At 42.4% G+C, this 20,644-nt stretch overlaps 2 protein-coding genes across 2 annotated transcripts in view; both read right to left on the bottom strand.

The window, feature by feature from the left end:
- LOC146975292 (protein NLRC3-like) overlaps positions 1–20,644 on the bottom strand; it is a 138,881-nt gene that overhangs the window by 37,419 nt on the left and 80,818 nt on the right. The window lies entirely within an intron of this gene.
- On the bottom strand, positions 13,497–19,578 carry LOC146975294 (protein NLRC3-like). Its single transcript, XM_085794592.1, has 3 exons — positions 19,534–19,578; positions 14,450–15,740; positions 13,497–13,504 (listed from the first exon to the last, which is right to left on the bottom strand). Exons 1-3 carry the CDS (start codon positions 19,576–19,578, stop codon positions 13,497–13,499), a joined length of 1,344 nt encoding a protein of 447 aa, XP_085650718.1.

Here is a 20,644-nt window from a genome sequence, read left to right as displayed (position 1 = left end):
AAAAAAAAAAGAAAAAACATCAGATAGATAGATGAGCAAACACATAGTTTGTACATGTAACATTTGCAATACCCACCCCCCACCCCCCATCACCCCTCACCACTCCAGCCCCCCCTCCCACCTCCTCCCCTATCCATGACATACTGTATATACATACCCCCCCCCCTTCTCCTCCCCACTCTCCCTCTTTTGGATGTGTGTGGAATCTTTGTACGTTTACGTGTGTTAATGGTATGTGTGATGTGGTTGGTAGGCAGGCAAAAAAGTGCATAAATGATAATTAAGCAGGGCACAGGCAGATAAACGTTGGGGAGGCCAGGAAAGAAGAAAGGAAACGAAAAAAGGAATCTATGCAGTAATTACAAATTTAGACAATTGATAAATGGGTGCCAGATTGTATCGAAGTCGGCAGTTTGGTTTTTCATAGAGGCAGATAGTTTTTCCATTGATATATATTCTATTAGTAGATTCTTCCATAGTGTAATGTTAATTTTCTTTCGTGACTTCCAGTTCATGAGAACGGTCTTCCTGGCGATTGTTAGGGCTATAGAGAGTGTTCTAATGGATATGTTGTCAAGGTTGATGCCAGATGTGTCTCCCAGTAAGCACAATGTGGGGGATTGTGGGATGTGACAGTCCATGATGTGTGAAAGGTTGTTTGTGACGTCCTGCCAGAATTGTTCAATCGGTGTACAGTTCCACGTGGCATGCAAGTAGTTATCTGTGGTGTTTTGTGAGCAGTGTGGGCAGATGATTGTGTCTATGAAGCCCATTTTGAACATACGTTCCCCCGTGTAATGTATTCTGTGAATGATTTTATATTGGATAAGCTGGATGTTTGTATTGGTGGACAAGGAAAAGATGTTTTTACAGATTTGGGTCCAGAAGTCGGGATTGGGGGTGAGCTGTAAATCCTGTTCCCATTTATTTGATGGAAGGGACATTGTCTGGTCGTATGTTGATAGTATTTTGTAAATTTTGGAGAGTAGTTTTTTCCTTGTTGTAATTTCTATAAGGCTTGATATTAATGGGGTGAGGTCAAGGGAGGGTGGGTTGATTTTAACTTGAATAGCAGATTTGATTTGCATAAATTCCAGGAAATGGTTTTCCCCAATGCCAAAATTCTGGACCAAAAAAGAAAAAGTGGACCAAGTGTTATTGTGAAGTAAGTGTTTGAGATGTGTTATGCCTTTACTGGTCCATGATGAAAGGTATAGTGGCTTTTTATTAATTAAAAAGTCAGGATTATTCCAGATCGGAGAGTGCTTGGTAGGTGAAATTGTGGTGCCAGAGATTTGGTGGATCTTCCACCAGGCTGTCAGAGTTGTGGCTATGGTTGGAATTTTGAAGCAGGGGTGGTATGTGATGGAGTGACTTATGAATGGTAGATCTGATATACTGATTTCTTTGCATAATGTTTGTTCGATGTCTATCCAGGAATTGTCCGTGTCAGTGGGGTGCATCCATTTATGAATATATTGTAATTGATGGGCTAAGAAATAATAGAGAAAGTTTGGTGCTTCCAGGCCTCCCTGAGACTTGGATTTCTGTAGAGTAGCTAATTTGATTCTGGGTGTTTTATTTTTCCAGTAGTATTTTGAGATAGCAGAGTCTAGGGATTTGAACCAGGAGGATGGGGGCATAATGGGGATCATTGAGAAAAGGTAATTTATCATGGGTAGTATAGTCATTTTGATTGTAGAGATTCTGCCTATGAGGGATATTGGTAGGTTCATCCAGCGCTGTAAACTGTGTAGTGTTCTATTTTTTTGAGAAGTGGGTTAAAGTTGAGATTAACCAACTCTGACAGCCTGGCGGAGATGTTGATTCCTAAGTATGTGATAAAACCAGTGCTAATTGTGAGTGGAGGGGTTGAGACTGCCACATCCCAGCTATAGTTGTTTAGTGGGAGAATAATTGATTTGGACCAGTTGATACTATAGTCAGATATTTTGGAGAATGCATTTATGAGATGAATGGTTTCGGGTAGTGATACTGAGGGATTTTGTAGATATAGAAGTATGTCGTCTGCGTATAAATTAATCTTGTGGTGTACGTTTTTTGTTATTATTCCTGTGATGTTTGCATTTTGTCGAATTGCAGCTGCGAGTGGTTCGATGAATATAGCGAATAGTGATGGTGAGAGTGGGCATCCTTGCCGAGTGCCCCTGTGCAAAGTGAAACATTGTGATCCCATTCCATTGGTGATAACTGTGGCCATTGGTGTAGTGTACAAAACCCTCACCCAGTGTATAAATGATTCACCAAATCCAAATTTTTTAAGTGCAGAGAACAAAAAAACCCAGTTTACCCTATCAAAAGCTTTCTCTGCGTCTAGTGATATTATAGCCGTTGATGTATTGATCTGGGATGTATAATGAATTAAATTAAATAATCTACGTAGGTTGTTACATGATTGTCTTGTTTTAATGAAGCCTGTTTGGTCTGAATGGATAATATGTGGTGTAACTGTTTCAATTCGTAATGCCAATGCTTTACTGATAATCTTTGTGTCTGTATTGATAAGAGATAGGGGGCGGTAGCTTGATGGGTAGGTAGGGTCCTTATTAGGTTTTAATAATAGAGATATTGCAGCCGTGTTCATGTCAGTGGGAAGTTTGGATTTTTCTTTGATGTCGATTGTCAATCTGTTGAAAATTGGGGAGAGAATGCTCCAGAAGTGTTTATAGAATTCAGCTGGGAATCCGTCTGGTCCTGGTGACTTATTATTCGGAAGGAGTTTAAGTGCAGTATGAAATTCTAATATTGTAAACGGTCTGTCAAGAATAGTTGCTTGGTCCTCAGTAAGTTGAGGTAGCTCAATGTTATTTAGGAATGTATGAATGTCTTCCTGGCTTGGTTTATGTGGTGATATGTATAGTTTAGTATAAAAATCTTGGAAAGTCTTATTTATTTCTTCCGGTGTTTGTACTATTCTCCCTTCCGAATTCACAATGGTTGAGATTGTCGTCTTTTCTCTGTTTTGTTTTATTTGGTTGGCAAGATATTTTCCAGATTTATTATTGTATTCGAAATTTTCATGCCTGAGTCTCAGTATAAGAAATTGAGTTTTCCTACTAATATGTTCACTTAGCTGTAATTTGTAATGCCGCAATTCATTCTCTATTGTTACTGGGTTAGGGTTAGGGTCTTGCATTTGTTAATAGTGTGTGTGTGTGTGTGTGTGTGTGTGTGTGTGTGTGTGTGTGTGTGTGTGTGTGTGCGTGTGTGTGTGTGAGAAAGAGGGAGAGAGAGAGGGGGGGGGGGGGGGGGCATTGGGAAAAAAAAACAAACAGAAAAAACAAACAGAGAAGGCAAAACACAGAGAGACAACATAGAATACATAAACATACATTTAAACCAAGTTGAGGGGCTTAGTGAGAGAGACTAAGGTGCAAAACCAGTTGTCATTGTCATCATCATCATAATCATCATCATGTCTTAGAATAGCCAGGGGGTTATCTTAGCATCTCGGAAGAGCTGGCCATCTATGTACCGTATTGATCCGAATATAAGACGATATTTTTTCCATCAAAAAAAGTCTGAAAAAGACGGGTCGTCTTATATTCGGGGTCTAGATATTTATATGCAAATCAGCGGGTGACATCAAACAACGTCTGTCCAAGCAAGTCAGGGCTTTTCTTCCTCTCACACTCACACACCAGTGACCTGCAGAGATGCAGCTGCGTCTGAGAGGATGATCGCACGTGTGTGCGCCAAGTGTGTGTGTGTTGCCCCTTCGCCACACAGCAGAGCGCTGCCACACAGTTACAGCTCAACTCAACTCGGTTTAGGTCATTTTAATCACAGCTGACTCCTTCACAGTTCCTCCGGGGGCGGGGTCGTCATATCACAGTGGCTACGGCTGCGTTGTCGCCGGGGACAGGGACACACCGGACACACCGGACACACCGGACACGGAGGCGCCGAATAGCTGCGAAGCGCCGAGTTTCCTTTCGGGGCTCATGTTAACATTGTGTTGTTCACACCAGACGTCCTGCAGTGACCGTTTCGGTGTCTGGTCTATTTTGTGCGCGAGCTGCGAGCGATGGCATCAAGCCGGGCAGGTCAAACAAAGAAACACGAGAGAATCCGCTCAACTTTCAAAATCAAAACAATTTTCAAAATAAAACACCGCAATTGATTCGTGTGCCTTTTTGTGTAAACAGAGCGCAAGAGAGATGGACACACACCTACACACATTCAGAGAGATCAGTGGGCGCTACAATCTACCAGAACGTCATTTCACAGATACTGAAAACATGATTTTAAAAAGATTCATTTTTTCTTTGATTTTGTCTGAAAAAGGTATTTTTCCAAAGACAGGTCTTGAAAAGGGGGGGTCGTCTTATATTCAGGGTCGTCTTATATTCGGGTCAATACGGTATAACCTGTCAACAGAGATCACTGCTTTTTTACCCTCTTGCATTTTTTGTTTCCTGATGGGGAACAATGCCTTACGTCTGTCCATGATTTGTCGAGGGAACTGGTCATTCAGTCCAAAGTTTGTGTTTTTGAGTTGTCTGCCCTGGCGTTGTACTTGTTGTTTATGCTTGAAATGTTCGAATTTTGCGACGATGGGTCGTGGGTGTTTGTTTGCAGGGTTTTTGGGTCCAATACGATGCACGCGATGGAATGTGATGTTGTTTACAGTGTCCCGTGGCATTTTAAGGTGTGTGGACATAAAATCCTTGATCTGCTGTTCTGGGTCGCTGTCCTGTGCACACTGTGAATCCCGGAGAAAACAAGGTTTTCCCTCATACTGCGCGATTGTATATCGAGTATGGTCTCTTTCATGTCCTTGTTTGCTTTAACAGCGGAGGCGAGTTCAGTTGTGAGAGTGTTGACGGATTGTTTTAATGATTTATTATCTCTCGTGAGTGTCGCGAGCTGTTCCTGGCTGAATTCCAAACTCTCGCGTAAGTTTTGGAATTCTTTGTGGAGAACTTCCACCAGCGCGATCCTTGCATCTAGTGTCGAGAGTTTGCTATCAATCGAGAGGAGAATGTCACTGACCTCAGTACAGCATGTTTTGTCCGGAGAGTTATGGAAGGAGTTAGATACCCGGCATCTCTTGGAGTTTGGCGTGGAGGAGGTGCAATTGTCCATGTCGTGAGCTTTCTGTGTGTCGCTCATTGTGCAGAGTCGGGTGAAACACTCGTCGATGTAATCCTCGAGGTCTTCCAGAACGATCGGTTGTGGTGACGGATGGGTTGCAGTCCAGAAAATTGTTTTTTTCGTAGTAAAAGGAGGATGGTCTGATGTGTTGACAATCTAGCAGCAGGAGGCTGCCATGTTGAATCTCGCACCGGTCTCGTCGAGTCTCGCCATTTTGAGCGGAGGAGGAGAGTTTGTTTTGCTGCGACTTTTCCCTGTATATGTGTGCGTGAGTGAGCGAGTGAGTGCGTGAGTGTGTGTGTGGGTCCTCCATGTCGTAGCCTACATGCTCAATGTATTTTATTTTTTGTGTGTGTTAGGAGTTATGTGGAGAGGAGATGACCATTGCACTCACATTGTGTCTCATGTCACCGTCATGCAGGTATGTGTGTGTTTGGCCGCCATGTTAGAAATGTTTATTTACTTTACTGTGTGGAGAAATGTAGTAGTGAGTAGTGAGTCTGCGCTGTCCCTCACTGGGAGAGGAGTTATGTGGAGAGGAGATGACCATTGCACTCACATTGTGTCTCATGTCACCGTCATGCAGGAATAAAGTTGAATGTGAGAACCAGCCCCGTGTCCCCGGTCACTGAATGAACGCAGAGTACTACACACGAACAGCGTCCCGGCTACACGTGCATCTGCGCACGTGTACACACACACACACACACATACAGAGAGAGAGAGCTCAGAAGCCCAATAATGTCGGCGCAAATCGGTGAATTGTCTGGTCGTCCAATGAACGAATGTGGCGGTTACAGGTAAAAATGAGAAAACATGATCGATATTTTTTTGTGTGAATAATATTTATTGGAATTAACAAAACAGGGTGCTGCCCAACATCATTTTAGGAAAAGTCACAGACTGTAGGACTTCAATGTTTTTTTTTAAATAAAGTTGTGCGCAAATGAAAATCAAGGTCGTCCAATGAACGGCAGTTGGCGGTTCTAGTGTTAACTGATTGGTCTACATAAACTTAATCAGAAATAGAACAGAGGGAAATTTGTTGCGACGTGCTTGTGGTTTTCCTCATAGAATGTCTCTGTTTTCATTTTGTCACTTTCAGTACGATCTTGCAAAACAAAAATAATTAACTCTGTTGCAATGTAAGCTGGGATCAGTCTCCGTCGTCCCTGAGCTGATGTGTTGTACTTCTTCAGGTCCAACTGGTCCAGAACCTGCTCTGACATCAGCAGCATGTAGGCCAGAGCTGAAAACTGCATCTCAGAGAGTTCCTTCTCTGATCTGTTCTCTGACTCCAGGAACTGTTGGATCTGCTGATGAACTGACTGGTCCTTCATCTCCGTCAGACAGTGGAAGATGTTGATGCTTCTGTCAGGAGAGATTTCATCAGTCCTCATCCTCTTCAGGTTGTTGATGGTTCTGTCAGGAGAGATTTTATCACTCTTCATCTTCTTCAGGTTGTTGATGGTTCTCTGGATGGTTTCTGAACTGTTGTCTGTCTGACCCAGCAGACCTCCTAACAGCCTCTGGTTGGACTCCAGAGAGAGGCCATGAAGGAAGCGAACAAACAGGTCCAGGTGACCATTTCTACTGCTGAGGGATTTCTGCATGGCTCTCTTCAAGAAGTCATCCAGGGGTGGAAGACTGCTATTGATTGGTGGATGCCTGTGTGCCTTTAATCTAAACGACCTGGAAAACTTCTTAAAGAAAGATTTTGGCTTTGGTTTTGATTCTCCCTGTTTGTGATCTTCTCCCAGGAAGTTCACTTGGCTTAAATCAACGTATTGTTCTCCCAGGAAGTTCTTGAGGACCTTTGTTTTCCTCTTGGTGAAACAGTGGAACATGTAGACTGCAGCCAGGAACTCCTGAACACTCAGATGAACAAAGCAGTAGACTGTTTTCTGGAATCCTTTGTCTAGCCAAATTTTTCATCCACAAGAATAGAGTCATCCCCCAAATGTATTGTCTTCATGTATGAATTTAAATTGTACAAAACATCATCATCATCATCATCATCATCATCATCATCATCATCATCACCACACTGACCTCTGAGTGACCTCTGACCCTTCACCATCTACCAGCTGCAGTAACATGGAGTCACAATCAGTCGCTGCTTCAAACTGAACTTCACACATTAGAAGTGAACACAGACAAAAGTCCAACAGGTCCAGTCAGTGAACTCACCTCAGAGTCTCCAGTCTACAGTTTGGACTCTCCAGTCCAGCACACAGAACCTTCACTGATGAGACACTCAGGTTGTTGAGACTCAGGTCCAGTTCTGTCAGGTGGGAGGAGTTGGACTTCAGAGCTGAGGCCACGACTTCATAGTGACTCTTTGAGAGTCCACAACCACCAAGTCTGTGAAGAGAGAAAATATCAAATGTGTCAGAATGAAATTGGATGAAAGCTGCAGTAAAAACACAGTTGATGCATCTGATGACAGGATGTGATGATGTGATGAACATCTGAGCTTCAGCTCGTCTTCTCTGACTGAGTTTGACAGGAAACTCTGATACCTGCACTGGTTTAATCTGGATCTGTGCTTTAGATCAGGGGTCTTCAACGTTTTCCAGGCCAAGGACCCCCAAACTGATGGAGAGATGGAGCGGGGACCCCCTACTTATATTGTATAAAATTGTGTTTTATATTTAACGAGTCCTGTATTGCCAGGAAATGATAATACATACGTAGTCTATGAAAAAAAGTGGAAAAGTCAGGGGGCAGGGGCCCACTTTAGTATTCTTTCAGGGGGCCCAGAATTCCTAGCAACGGCCCTGGTGCCATATGCCAAAAGTGCCATATTCTCGACTATAAATCACACTTTTTTTTAGGAGTTTAGTCAAAGGGACTTATATATAAAAAATATATGCCATGCCATGATCACAACAGATCACAACTATGCTCGTGGTAACTGAATGCTGCTATTGCACCAATGAAAGAATTACTAAACCATAAAAAGACAGAGAAAACAAAGCAGTGTTTCCCCTACTGTTTTTTTCTCTGGCTTTTTATGCATTTATTTTGAAAGGGCAGCTGGAGAGAGACGGGGGCGCGGAGAGAAAGTGAGAGGGGGGATTGACACGCAGCAATGGGACAGTCGGAGGGTCGCTGCAGCGGCCGTGCTCTACCAAGACTCGTGACTCACCTCCAACCGTCAGCGCCGCGGTCATCGGAGCTGATTCTGATAACATTTACACCGGGCCCGCCGTGTCATGTCTCGGTTCCACGGAGCGTTTCAGTGACGGTGTCACGGCCCGACGCTGCTTCATTGTTGCTGCGCTATGAGCAGACGTGGCGGCGCGCGTTAATGTCACCGTCGTATGAGTGTGTGCTGTTAATTAACGAGTGTGTATGGAGAATGAAAACTAAAGTCCCATCGTTGTGTTGTGTAGCCGACGGTTCAGGGACCGAGTGTCACACAACACCACTGACAGCAGTGTGTGTGTGTGTGTGCGCGCGCCCGCCATCGGGCTGATTTTAGAGGCGGGTGGGGGGGAGTGAGCGAGAGGGAGAGACGGTGCACCGTGTTTGTATCAGATACAATAAAGGCTCGCCTGACACCTATATTATTAGTTAGAGCAATTTAGCAGGATACTCTGACCATCTGTGAAAAAATTTATTACCACTAGCTTTCTTTACCATTGTGTTCCTGTAGGTGTCTAGTAACAGCTCTCAATTTATTTATTTCCAAATCCATTGGGAAAATTCTGGAGAGTCAATCAAAGTTAAGGTGCCCAGAGGGCTCGGGTGAAAAAAAAGAAAAAAAATGAAAATTCTAATTTAAGCTTGTGAGATGTCTAACTAGGGGTTTTAAGGGGTACTGAGTTCATTTCAACCATTAGTTTTGAGTAAAAATGTTTCCCTGACCATATATTATTGGTATATTTGAGTTATAGTGTATGGCAAAGGGTATAGTAAAAGTCATTGGCTGTGTTCGAAATCACCCCCTATCACGGATGTAGTGCACTATATAGTGTGTTCGCCATTTTGTAGTGTTGTTCGAATTCTCCGCAATTAATTTAATCCACTATGTAGTGGATGACAAAACACCCACAATGCACCGCAACATTGAGTGAACAAGCGATGTACACTACTTTCTACTCCCGTATCCCACAATGCAATGCGGTCGTGTTTTGCCAGAGAAGAAGAGGAAGCTAATTAGCATGTTAGCTACGATTTATTTAGGCAATTTACCAAAAAAACTCCTCAGACATATTTGCCTTCGCTCCGTTTGCCTCGCCTGAGGAGCAGGAGTTGGGCAGCAGCATCCGAACATTAACAGGCAACATTAAATCAATCTAATTAAGAAACTGTAGTAGAATATGTAGTAAATACGATCTGACGAGCTAAGCTAATAGCCACAGAGCATAGCCACAGAGCCGCTAACGGCTCACGGTCGGGACACAAAACAGTAGTTTACCAAACCAAACTTCCGATATTTCAACAGTTTATTGTCCGAGTAACACAACCACACAGAATCACATCCTAAAATGTTCCCGCAAGGGTCTGGTTTTTCTTATTTTATTTTTTATGTGTCCGGTTTGTTTCATACATCCATGGTTTGTTTACATGATTCTCGGCGCGTCTGCTTCCGTCACAGCAACACCTGGCGCATCAGCTGACGCAACCACGTCCAGAAAATTACCGTCTAGTGTCCGAATTCTCCTCCCGTCGTTCCCTACATCGTGTACATGATGTAGTGCACTATATCATGTACATGATGTAGTGGATAGGGAGTGAGTGAGTGAGTGGATGATTTCGAACACAGCCATTGTTGAACAGATTCTAGCCTATTCTAAATCTAAAGATTCCATTCTAAAAATAAATAAATAAATAAAATGAAAATAAAAAAGAAGAAAGAAATACAAAATACTTCAGAAGAGTACACTAGTTAGAAAAAAAAAAAAACACAAATAGTGGGAACATACCGCACACTAGACTGGGTTATGAGGATCTTTAGTTTATTTCAGAGCAACGCGTTACGCTTGTGGCTTCTTCAGGCTCATGCTGAGACCAGGAAGTCAGGGGATTTTTAAAGGAAATGGTACTCAATCAATTTACATAAGTAATTGAACAAGGTGAAAACATATTTAACAATCAAACATCAATGGCTGGGGAGTACCATAGAAATGGATAAAACATATATTTAAGTGCATTCAGCAGCTTTACAGCAAATTTGAGTACAGGTGTACCTTCAGTGATTCACTTACAGAAAGGCAGTGTCTATACACAACAATACAACAATACAACACAAACAGGTCATATACAAATAGGCAATGTCATCCATCATAACATCAAAAATATATACATACCGAGGATGAACACAGGTGTTAATAGTGAGGATAATATCACTCAAGTAGAGCAACAATAGGCAGATCATCTTTTCGTCATTTTCAGTCAGACCAGACCAGTCATACTTCAGAAGAGTGATGACACCAACTGTGCACATGCATGATACCCAGTACATGAGTGTGGTTTCTATGGTCATGATGCCCTCTGGAAGGATTGAGAGGGAGCATTGCATCATGGCAAATATTTTTGGAGAACAAACACGATTTTAAGGTATGATAGTTACCTTTTGACATAATAATAGTTTTTCCTTCTGCTAGCACACGCTTTTATCTAGTAAATTAAGAAATGCATTAATATTCTCTTGTTTATTGCTTAAAAAGAACAACCATTCACCTAGCTAATGTTAGATAACTATCTAGTTAGCAAGCATGAGAGTCATTAGCAACTGTTGATAATGTCCATAGGAGCTAGTTTATGTTGTAATGTAGTGATGAGCTAGAGCTAATTTATGTAGTAATTCAGTTTCAATAGGTACACAACTGTCTTGATCGAGTCCATGGTCCATCATATTGGGGAAAAAATATATAACCAGTGTGATCAATTGAGTTGTGGCAACCTTCTCTACTATAGTAACCTTAGTCTAGTTGTATGGACCACCACAGTCTGTTTTGACAAAAACCATGACACTTGTCTATTTTAGCAGGTACAACATGTGCATGATTAAATTATCTGACTTTGAGTAATTTAATCATGCACATATGTGTCTACCTATTATCCAGACATGGCTCAGGAGTTGTATCATGTCACCTTTCACATGCAAAAATCATATTTTTGTGAAAAAAACATGCTTTCCACAGCATCATGGGGTCCTCTCCTTCATGGCCATGGGGAAATGGAAGGGGCTTGAAAACATAATGGTCAGATGACCAAAAATGTGTTTCTCTTGTTTATTGCTTAAAAAGAACAACCATTCACCTAGCTAATGTTAGATAACTATCTAGTTAGCAAGCATGAGAGTCATTAGCAAATGATGATAATGTCCATAGGAGCTAGTTTATGTTGTAATGTAGTGATGAGCTACAGCTAATTTATGTAGTAATTCAGTTTCAATAGGTACACAACTGTCTTGATCGAGTCCATGGTCCATCATATTGGGGAAAAAATATTGAGTTGAGTTGTGGCAACCTTCTCTACTATAGTAACCTTAGTCTAGTTGTATGGACCACCACAGTCTGTTTTGACAAAAACCATGACACTTGTCTATTTTAGCAGGTACAACATGGAGTTTATGGCTTGAGGTGCTTCATTTGTGATGGTCCTGGGACTGAGATTCAAAAGCTCTCAAAAGTCACCTCAAAAGGCCATCCTCAGATTTTAGCTTATTCTGAGGGTGTGGATGATGCAGCATTAATCAGAAGACTGCAAGAGGACTCTTTGTCTCGGTGCTGTGTCCAACAAACTGTTTTTTAGTCGGTCTTGGTAGAAATTATCAGGTGCATGATACAACTCCTGAGCCATGTCTGGATAATAGGTAGACACATATGTGCATGATTAAATTACTCAAAGTCAGATAATTTAATCATGTACATGTTGTACCTGCTAAAATAGACAAGTGTCATGGTTTTTGTCAAAACAGACTGTGGTGGTCCATACAACTAGACTAAGGTTACTATAGTAGAGAAGGTTGCCACAACTCAATTGATCACACTGGTTATATATTTTTTCCCCAATATGATGGACCATGGACTCGATCAAGACAGTTGTGTACCTATTGAAACTGAATTACTACATAAATTAGCTCTAGCTCATCACTACATTACAACATAAACTAGCTCCTATGGACATTATCAACATTTGCTAATGACTCTCATGCTTGCTAACTAGATAGTTATCTAACATTAGCTAGGTGAATGGTTGTTCTTTTTAAGCAATAAACAAGAAAATATTAATGCATTTCTTAATTTACTAGATAAAAGTGTGTGCTAGCAGAAGGAAAAACTATTATTATGTCAAAAGGTAACTATCATACCTTAAAATCGTGTTTGTTCTCCAAAAATATTTGCCATGATGCAATGCTCCCTCTCAATCCTTCCAGAGGGCATCATGACCATAGAAACCACACTCATGTACTGGGTATCATGCATGTGCACAGTTGGTGTCATCACTCTTCTGAAGTATGACTGGTCTGGTCTGACTGAAAATGACGAAAAGATGATCTGCCTATTGTTGCTCTACTTGAGTGATATTATCCTCACTATTAACACCTGTGTTCATCCTCGGTATGTATATATTTTTGATGTTATGATGGATGACATTGCCTATTTGTATATGACCTGTTTGTGTTGTATTGTTGTATTGTTGTGTATAGACACTGCCTTTCTGTAAGTGAATCACTGAAGGTACACCTGTACTCAAATTTGCTGTAAAGCTGCTGAATGCACTTAAATATATGTTTTATCCATTTCTATGGTACTCCCCAGCCATTGATGTTTGATTGTTAAATATGTTTTCACCTTGTTCAATTACTTATGTAAATTGATTGAGTACCATTTCCTTTAAAAATCCCCTGACTTCCTGGTCTCAGCATGAGCCTGAAGAAGCCACAAGCGTAACGCGTTGCTCTGAAATAAACTAAAGATCCTCATAACCCAGTCTAGTGTGCGGTATGTTCCCACTATTTGTGTTTTTTTTTTTTCTAACTAGTGTACTCTTCTGAAGTATTTTGTATTTCTTTCTTCTTTTTTATTTTCATTTTATTTATTTATTTATTTTTAGAATGGAATCTTTAGATTTAGAATAGGCTAGAATCTGTTCAACAATGACTTTTACTATACCCTTTGCCATACACTATAACTCAAATATACCAATAATATATGGTCAGGGAAACATTTTTACTCAAAACTAATGGTTGAAATGAACTCAGCACCCCTTAAAACCCCTAGTTAGACATCTCACAAGCTTAAATTAGAATTTTCATTTTTTTTCTTTTTTTTCACCCGAGCCCTCTGGGCACCTTAACTTTGATTGACTCTCCAGAATTTTCCCAATGGATTTGGAAATAAATAAATTGAGAGCTGTTACTAGACACCTACAGGAACACAATGGTAAAGAAAGCTAGTGGTAATAAATTTTTTCACAGATGGTCAGAATATCCTGCTAAATTGCTCTAACTATATAGGAAAACAGAGGACTTGTATGTAAAAATCCGATGTTCAGCAGCAGGGAACGCCCCTATGGATCTTTTTTTCATAACTTCCATATCTTTTGTCATATTTCTTTTCCCTCAACCAAAACTTTCGCGACCCCCCTGCAGTACCTCCGCGGACCCCCTAGGGGTCGCGGACCCCCTATTGAAGACTTCTGCTTTAGATGAAGATTCATCAGGTTTGAATAAAACCAAAGAGTGAAAATAAAAAACTAAATGAGCGTTTTTGTTGATTAAACAGCAACAATCAGAGCTCACAGCTTTTCACCTTAAAAAATAAAACACGACTCACTTGGAAATGTTTCAAAGTCAAACTGACAATAATGAAAATAAATGAAATCTGTGTTTATCTGAACTCAGTGAAACCACTGATCAATAATTATATTGATCATGTCTAGACTCACCGAGCCTTCCTGCAGTTCCTCACAGCTGGGATCAGTCTCCGTCGTCCCTGAGCCGATGTGCTGTACTCCTCCAGGTCCAACTGGTCCAGAACCTGCTCTGACATCAGCAGCATGTAGGCCAGAGCTGAACACTGGATCTCAGAGAGTTCCTTCTCTGATCTGTTCTCTGACTCCAGGAACTGTTGGATCTCCTGATGAACTGACTGGTCCTTCATCTCCGTCAGACAGTGGAAGATGTTGATGCTTCTGTCAGGAGAGAGAGAGATTTTTTCAGTCTTCATCTCCTTCAGGTTGTTGATGGTTCTCTGGATGGTTTCTGGACTGTGGTCTGTCTGACCCAGCAGACCTCCTAACAGCCTCTGGTTGGACTCCAGAGAGAGGCCATGAAGGAAGCGAACAAACAGGTCCAGGTGACCGTTTATACTGCGGAGGGATTTCTGCATGGCTCTCTGCAGGAAGTCATCCAGGGTTAGAGGACTGTTATTGATCAATGCACGACTGTTTGCATTGAATCCATCAGAGGAAGACATTGCGCTCTTCTCTGTCTCTTTGTAGTCTTCTCCCAGGAAGTTCTCCAGAGTTGAGTCTCTGACTTGCTCTCCAAGGAACTTCTTGAGGACTTGTGTGTTCCTGTTGGTGAAACAGTGGAACATGTAGACTGCAGCCAGAAACTCCTGAACACTCAGATGAACAAAGCAGTAGACTGTTTTCTGGAAGATCACACTCTCTCTTTTGAAGATCTCAGTACAGAGTCCTGAGTTCACCAAGGCCTCTGTGACATCCAGACCACACTGCTCCAGGTCTTCTTGGTAGAACATGATGTTTCCTTTCTTCAGCTGTTCCAACGCCAGCCTCCCCAGCTTCAGAAGAACTTCCCTGTCGGCCTCCGTCAGCTCCTGTGGACTCGTCTCATGTCCTTCACCGTACTTGTTCTTCTTCCTCTTTGTCTGGACCAGCAGGAAGTTTGAGAACAGGTCCGTCGTGGTCTTGGGCAGCTCTCCTCTCTGGTCTGTGGTCATCATGTGCTCCAGAACTGTAGCAGTGATCCAGCAGAAGACTGGGACTTGACACATGATGTGGAGGGTCCTGGACGTCTTCATGTATGAGATGATTCTTTTGGACAGATCTTCATCACTGGACCTCCTCCTGAAGTACTCCTCCATCTGGGCGTCAGTGAAGCCTCGGACCTCTGTTACCCTGTCAACACATGTAGGAGGGATCTGATTGGCTGCTGCAGGTCTGGAGGTGATCCAGACCAGAGCCGAGGGAAGCAGATTCCCCTGGATGAGGTTTGTCAGCAGCACGTTGACTGATGACGTCTGTGTGACATCAGACACAACCTCCCTGTTGTTGAAGTCCAGTGACAGTCGGCTTTCATCCAGGCCGTCAAAGATGAAGAGAAGTTTACAGACAGCCAGCTGCTCTGCTGTCACCTTCTGTAATGTTGGATGGAAAACATGGAGCAGCCCGAGAAGACTCAACCGCTGATCTCTGATCAGGTTCAGCTCCCTGAACGAAAGCAGAACCAGCAGACTGACATCTTGGTTCTCCAAGCCCTCGGCCCAGTCCAGAGTGAACTTCTGCACCGAGAAGGTTTTTCCAACGCCAGCGACGCCGTTGGTCAGAACCACTCTGATGGGTTTCTGTTGTTTAGGTGAGTCTGTAGACGAGTCTTCTTCCTGTTGGAAAGGTGAGTCTGTAGAGAAGACCTCTTCCTGTTGGACAGATGAGACTGTAGAGACGTCCTCTCTCTGTTGGCCAGGTGAGACCGGAGAGACGTCCTCTCTCCGTTGGACAGGTGAGACCGTAGAGACGTCCTCTCTCCGTTGGACAGGTGAGACCGTAGAGACGTCCTCTCTCCGTTGGACAGGTGAGACCGTAGAGACGTCCTCTGTCTGTTGGACAGGTGAGACCGTAGAGACGTCCTCTCTCTGTTGGACAGGTGAGACCGTAGAGACGTCCTCTCTCTGCTGGACAGGTGAGACCGTAGAGACGTCCTCTCTCCGTTGGACAGGTGAGACCGTAGAGACGTCCTCTCTCTGTTGGACAGGTGAGACCGTAGAGACTTTGTCTCTCTGTTGGACAGGTAAGTCTTTAAAGATGTCGTTGCACTTGATTGTAGTGTCATGGAGGATCTTCTTCTTCTTGGACGTTGTCTCCAGCTGTCTCACCTCATGTTGGGTATTAACCTCTTCACTCTGTCCCTCTGTGATGTAGAGCTCAGTGTAGATCCTGTTGAGGAGGGTTCCACTTCCTGTTCCCTCAGTTCCTTCAGTCACTCGTTCACATCTGCTCCTCAGACTGATCTTATGTTGATCTAAAACCTCCTGCAGACCACCATCTGCTGAGAGAGAAGAGACAGAGTCAGACTGAAGACAGAGAGTCTGACAATCTGAGCAGATTATTTTCTTCAGCTACAGAAAAACTACAGACAACAAAGAAAAGGTTTGAATCATCATCTTAAATCACTTTGTCCACAGCTGCTCTGATTGGCTGTCTGCAGCTCACCTCTGGTTCTGGGTCTTTGTCCATGATCCTTCAGGACGTCAGAGACACCACTCCTCTTCTCTCTGTCAAGACATTTCATATCATTGTCTGTTGCACTTTGTAGTTTGGCCTTGGTGTCTCTAGCTCTCTGTGTTTCTACAGATCCACCGGAGCTCCATCTCTCTGCACCAGCCGCCGCCTGCATCGCCCCCACCTACCCCACCATTTCCCCCGCTGTTAAACCGGCCTGCCCTCCCTTCCCATGAACCAGTCTGCCACCCAGGCCTGCTCTCCCTGCCTCCCTTGCCTACCAGAAGCTTCCTCCATCAGCTGTTGTTAACATTTCCATGTTTCTCACATTCTCTGTTGTAAACTGTTTTCTTGTCTGTAACAACATCTTTGTCCCGTCTGTCTGTCCTGGGTGAGGGATCCCTCCTCTGTTGCTCACCCTGAGGTTTCCCCTGGTGGTAACACTTTAACTTTTTTTTTTACTTTTTAACTGCATGTAATAGCATGTACCTACATTGTAAATACATAGTGTATTTTGGTGTACTTACAGGTCCCTGTTACACTTGTAATAAGAAATGCTTATTACAATACTTTGTCAAAGTGGCCTCTCTCTTTGGGGAAGGGGTTAGGTATCCCAGGTACACTTTATTTTAATGTGCTTATTTCACTGTATCAAAGAGTAACAACGGTGTACTGACACAACTGTTACATAGACTATGTTGTGTAACAGCACACGTGGTACACTATCGAAGACACTGATTATTGCAGTTAATGTGTAAGAACTGAGGTATCCCAGCAGGTACACTTTATTTTAATGTGCTCATTCCACTGTATCAAAGAGTAACAAAGATGTATTAACACAACTGTTACATATACTAAGTTGTGAAACAGCATACATGTTCCAAGACTCAAGAGACAGGAGAAAGATTGATGGAAAAGGTTGCCCAGGCAACATGGGTTGTGGTTTCACCCATTTTTCTTGCAGGTGTACCCCTTCCCCAAAGAGAGAGGCCACTTTGACAAAGTATTGTAATAAGCACTTCTTATTACAAGTGTAACAAGGACCTGTAAGTACACAAAAATACACTATGTATTTACAATGTAAGTACATGTTATTACATATGGTTACATAGGTAATTACAGTGTAATTAATTAGGTAGATACACAGGAACAAGGACCCCTTAAAATAAAGTGTTACCCTCCTGGTTTTCCCTGTTAAAAGGGTTTTCCATGGAGTTTTTCCTCAGTTGATGTGAGGGTCTAAGGGCAGAGGATGTTGTTATGATGCCATGTAAAGCCATTTGAGACAAACTGTTTGTAAAAATGGGCTATACAAATAAAATTGCCTTGCCTTGCCTATTTATATAGCACATTTCATACCAAGGCAACTCAATGTGCTTTACATAAAGACAAAACTTTTTTTTTCTTTTCTTTTTTTTTTTAAAGAACAGCATAAAAACAAAAAACACAGTTAAAAGCAGGAGCAAAGAGGACTAAAAAAGAAAATAAAAGGAAATAGATACAATTTAAAGTTATTAAAAAGAGCTCAGCTATAAGCACATGAAAAGAGAAATGTTTTTTAACCTGGATTTCAAAGTGCTGACAGTTGGGGCTGATCTCAGTTCTGCTGGTAGTTTGTTCCAGTTGTGTGCAGCATCACAGCTAAATGCTGCTTCACCATGTCTGGTCTGAACTCTGAGCTCCACTATCTGACCTGAGTCAGTAGATCTCAGAGCTCTACTGGGTTTAGACTCTACAAACATGTCATTCATGTATTCTGGACCTAAACCATTCAGTGATTTGTAAACCAGGAGCAGAACTTATATAATATATAATAATAATATATATAAAATATATTCTGTAGCTGACTGGGAGCCAATGTAAGGTCTTAAAAGAATAGTTCACCCAAAAATGAAATTTCACTCATTATTTACTTACCCTCATGTTGACTAAGGGCTGGGAGAAGTTTCAGAGTCCTCCGTGGCTTCTCTGAGTTACAGGGGGTCTCAGCGTAGCAGTGCATGTCCATATAACGGTTGCAAATGGATACCATCTGTCTTCGTCACAAAAAAACACACCAAAAAACATCCAAATACCTCCATGCTGCTCGTATGTAATGTCCGTCTTGTATTGAAGCCCCGAAATGCGAAATTATTCCGAAAAAAATTAAATAAGTCTATATTTCAAGCTTGTTTTGTAGTGGAAGCTCGTCAAATTTAGATGAACCAGGGTCCGTCCTCTTCCCAGTTCGTCCAAATTTGACAAACCGGGAAGAGGAGCTTCGAGAAGCTTCCGCTACAAAACAAGCTTGAAATATAGACTTATTTAATTTTTTTCGGGACAATTTCGCATTTCGGGGCTTCAATACAAGACGGACATTACATACGAGCAGCATAGAGGTATTTGGATGTTTTTTGGTGTGTTTTTTTGTGACGAAGACAGATGGTATCCATTTGCAACTGTTATATGGAAATGCACTGCTACGCCGAGACCCCCTGTAACTCAGAGAAGCCACGGAGGACTCTGAAACTTCTCCCAGCCCTTAGTCCACATGAGGGGGAGGAGATAATGAGTGAAATTTCATTTTTGGGTGAACTATCCCTTTAAGAACTGGGCTGATGTGATTGTTCTGGTTAAAACTCCAGCTGCAGCTGTTTGATACTTTTTTGGGGGAGTCCAGTCAGAAGACCGTTACAGTAGTCGAGTCTATTGGAGAGCTGCAGGAAGAACACTGAGGAAGAAAAAGTCCAGATGTTCTTTCATCAGATCAGTTCAGAAGAAACATGAAGAGACCTGAGCAGTTAGTACGAAGACACCGATCAACCACAAGAACCAGTTCCTGTTCACTCACAGTCACTATGAGCTGCAGGACCTCAACACACTCAACACTGGTAAAGAGGCTGGAGCAGGTCTCTTACTGGGTGTCTGACGCTCCAGGTCCAGGTCCAGGTTCAGGTTCAGGACTGAAGACTGGAGGAGGTGTTCGGGACCGGTTACTCTTCAGAGACAGACAGATGGATCCTTGAGACTCTGGTCTGTCTTCCTCTTCCTCGACATTAGCACTCATCTTCAGGACTTCAGTCAGTCTGAGAGGGAAACCAGAAACACTGAACAACACTGATGTTAGCTTCAGATTCAGCAGTTAAGGGTAAAGTTAAGGGGAAACTAAAAAACAGCATTTCCTAATGGAAAGGTTGGAATCAAAAGTCAAGCAATGATGTGACATGACTGAAGCAGGAATCGAATCCATGACCTCATGATCACTAAACCTTTATTCTGCCACTCGGCCACAGAGAGCACACCATTTCCAAGCCTGTTGTCATTCATTGTAATGTGATGATGTGCGGCAAACTGTGGTACGAGTAATTAATGTGATAACGAACACCTGTAACCAATTGAAGGCGGGGGAGGGGAGGTTAATTCTGCCTGTCACATCCATCAGTGGGCAGCACAGGACAAGAAATGATGGATACAAATCATTCAAGAGCTTTAAAGGGGACCTATTATGCTCCTTTTTGCACAAACTAAAATAGTTCCTGGGTGTCTTAACACTAGAACCGCCAACATTCTAATCCCCCTTAAAACGCCACAGCGCTCCCAGACCGTCACGTGTTTACATTGTTTCCAGTCACAAACAGTTCTGTAAGTGGAAAAAATAAGATTTAATTTTTAGTAGTGTTAGTCCTTCTTCATATTATGTTGTGTTGGGGTCTTGCTTGGATGTCGTTGGGGGGTTAAGACTGAGTGATGTTACAGCACCGCTTGTTGCACCTGCAGCAGACACTTCTGCCTACAGCTGAAAGTGACGCATCTGGACACGTGTGCTGCTCTCATGTCAAGAGTCGATGTCGCTGTTCACTGAATTTTTATTTTTTCTAGGTCAGTTTGTTATCAACTCCAGTGTTTTACAGTTGTTCTACCTGGATACTACGTAGTTTAGGCTCCACGCCCACAGAAACCTGTTATTACCGGACTGGACAGCAGCCGAGATAATTAGGCTATTATTACGTTATAATTCAATATTCATTATAAACGAGAGTGAGTAGGCTATATATATGGCGCTTTATATCTAACACAGACTAATCATGATCTAGTCTGTCCTGAGCCCACAAAATAAAGTTTG

This window comes from Trachurus japonicus, chromosome 13 (assembly GCF_045865225.1).
Source record: "Trachurus japonicus isolate A0001 chromosome 13, Traja_1.0".
In the NCBI taxonomy this organism is placed as follows: domain Eukaryota; kingdom Metazoa; phylum Chordata; class Actinopteri; order Carangiformes; family Carangidae; genus Trachurus; species Trachurus japonicus.
Note: the sequence above shows the minus strand (reverse complement) of the source record. Positions and strands in the feature narration are given on the sequence as shown.

What these genes read in the sequence shown, in the direction of transcription:
- LOC146975294 (XM_085794592.1), bottom strand. Translation starts at nt 19,578, where the DNA reads ATGTCGAGGAAGAGGAAGACAGACCAGAGTCTCAAGGATCCATCT. An exon ending in AGAGTCTCAAGGATCCATCT is followed by an intron (nt 15,741 to 19,533) that starts GTCTGTCTCTGA and finishes TCTGTCCAACAG; the next exon opens with GAAGAGGTCTTCTCTACAGA.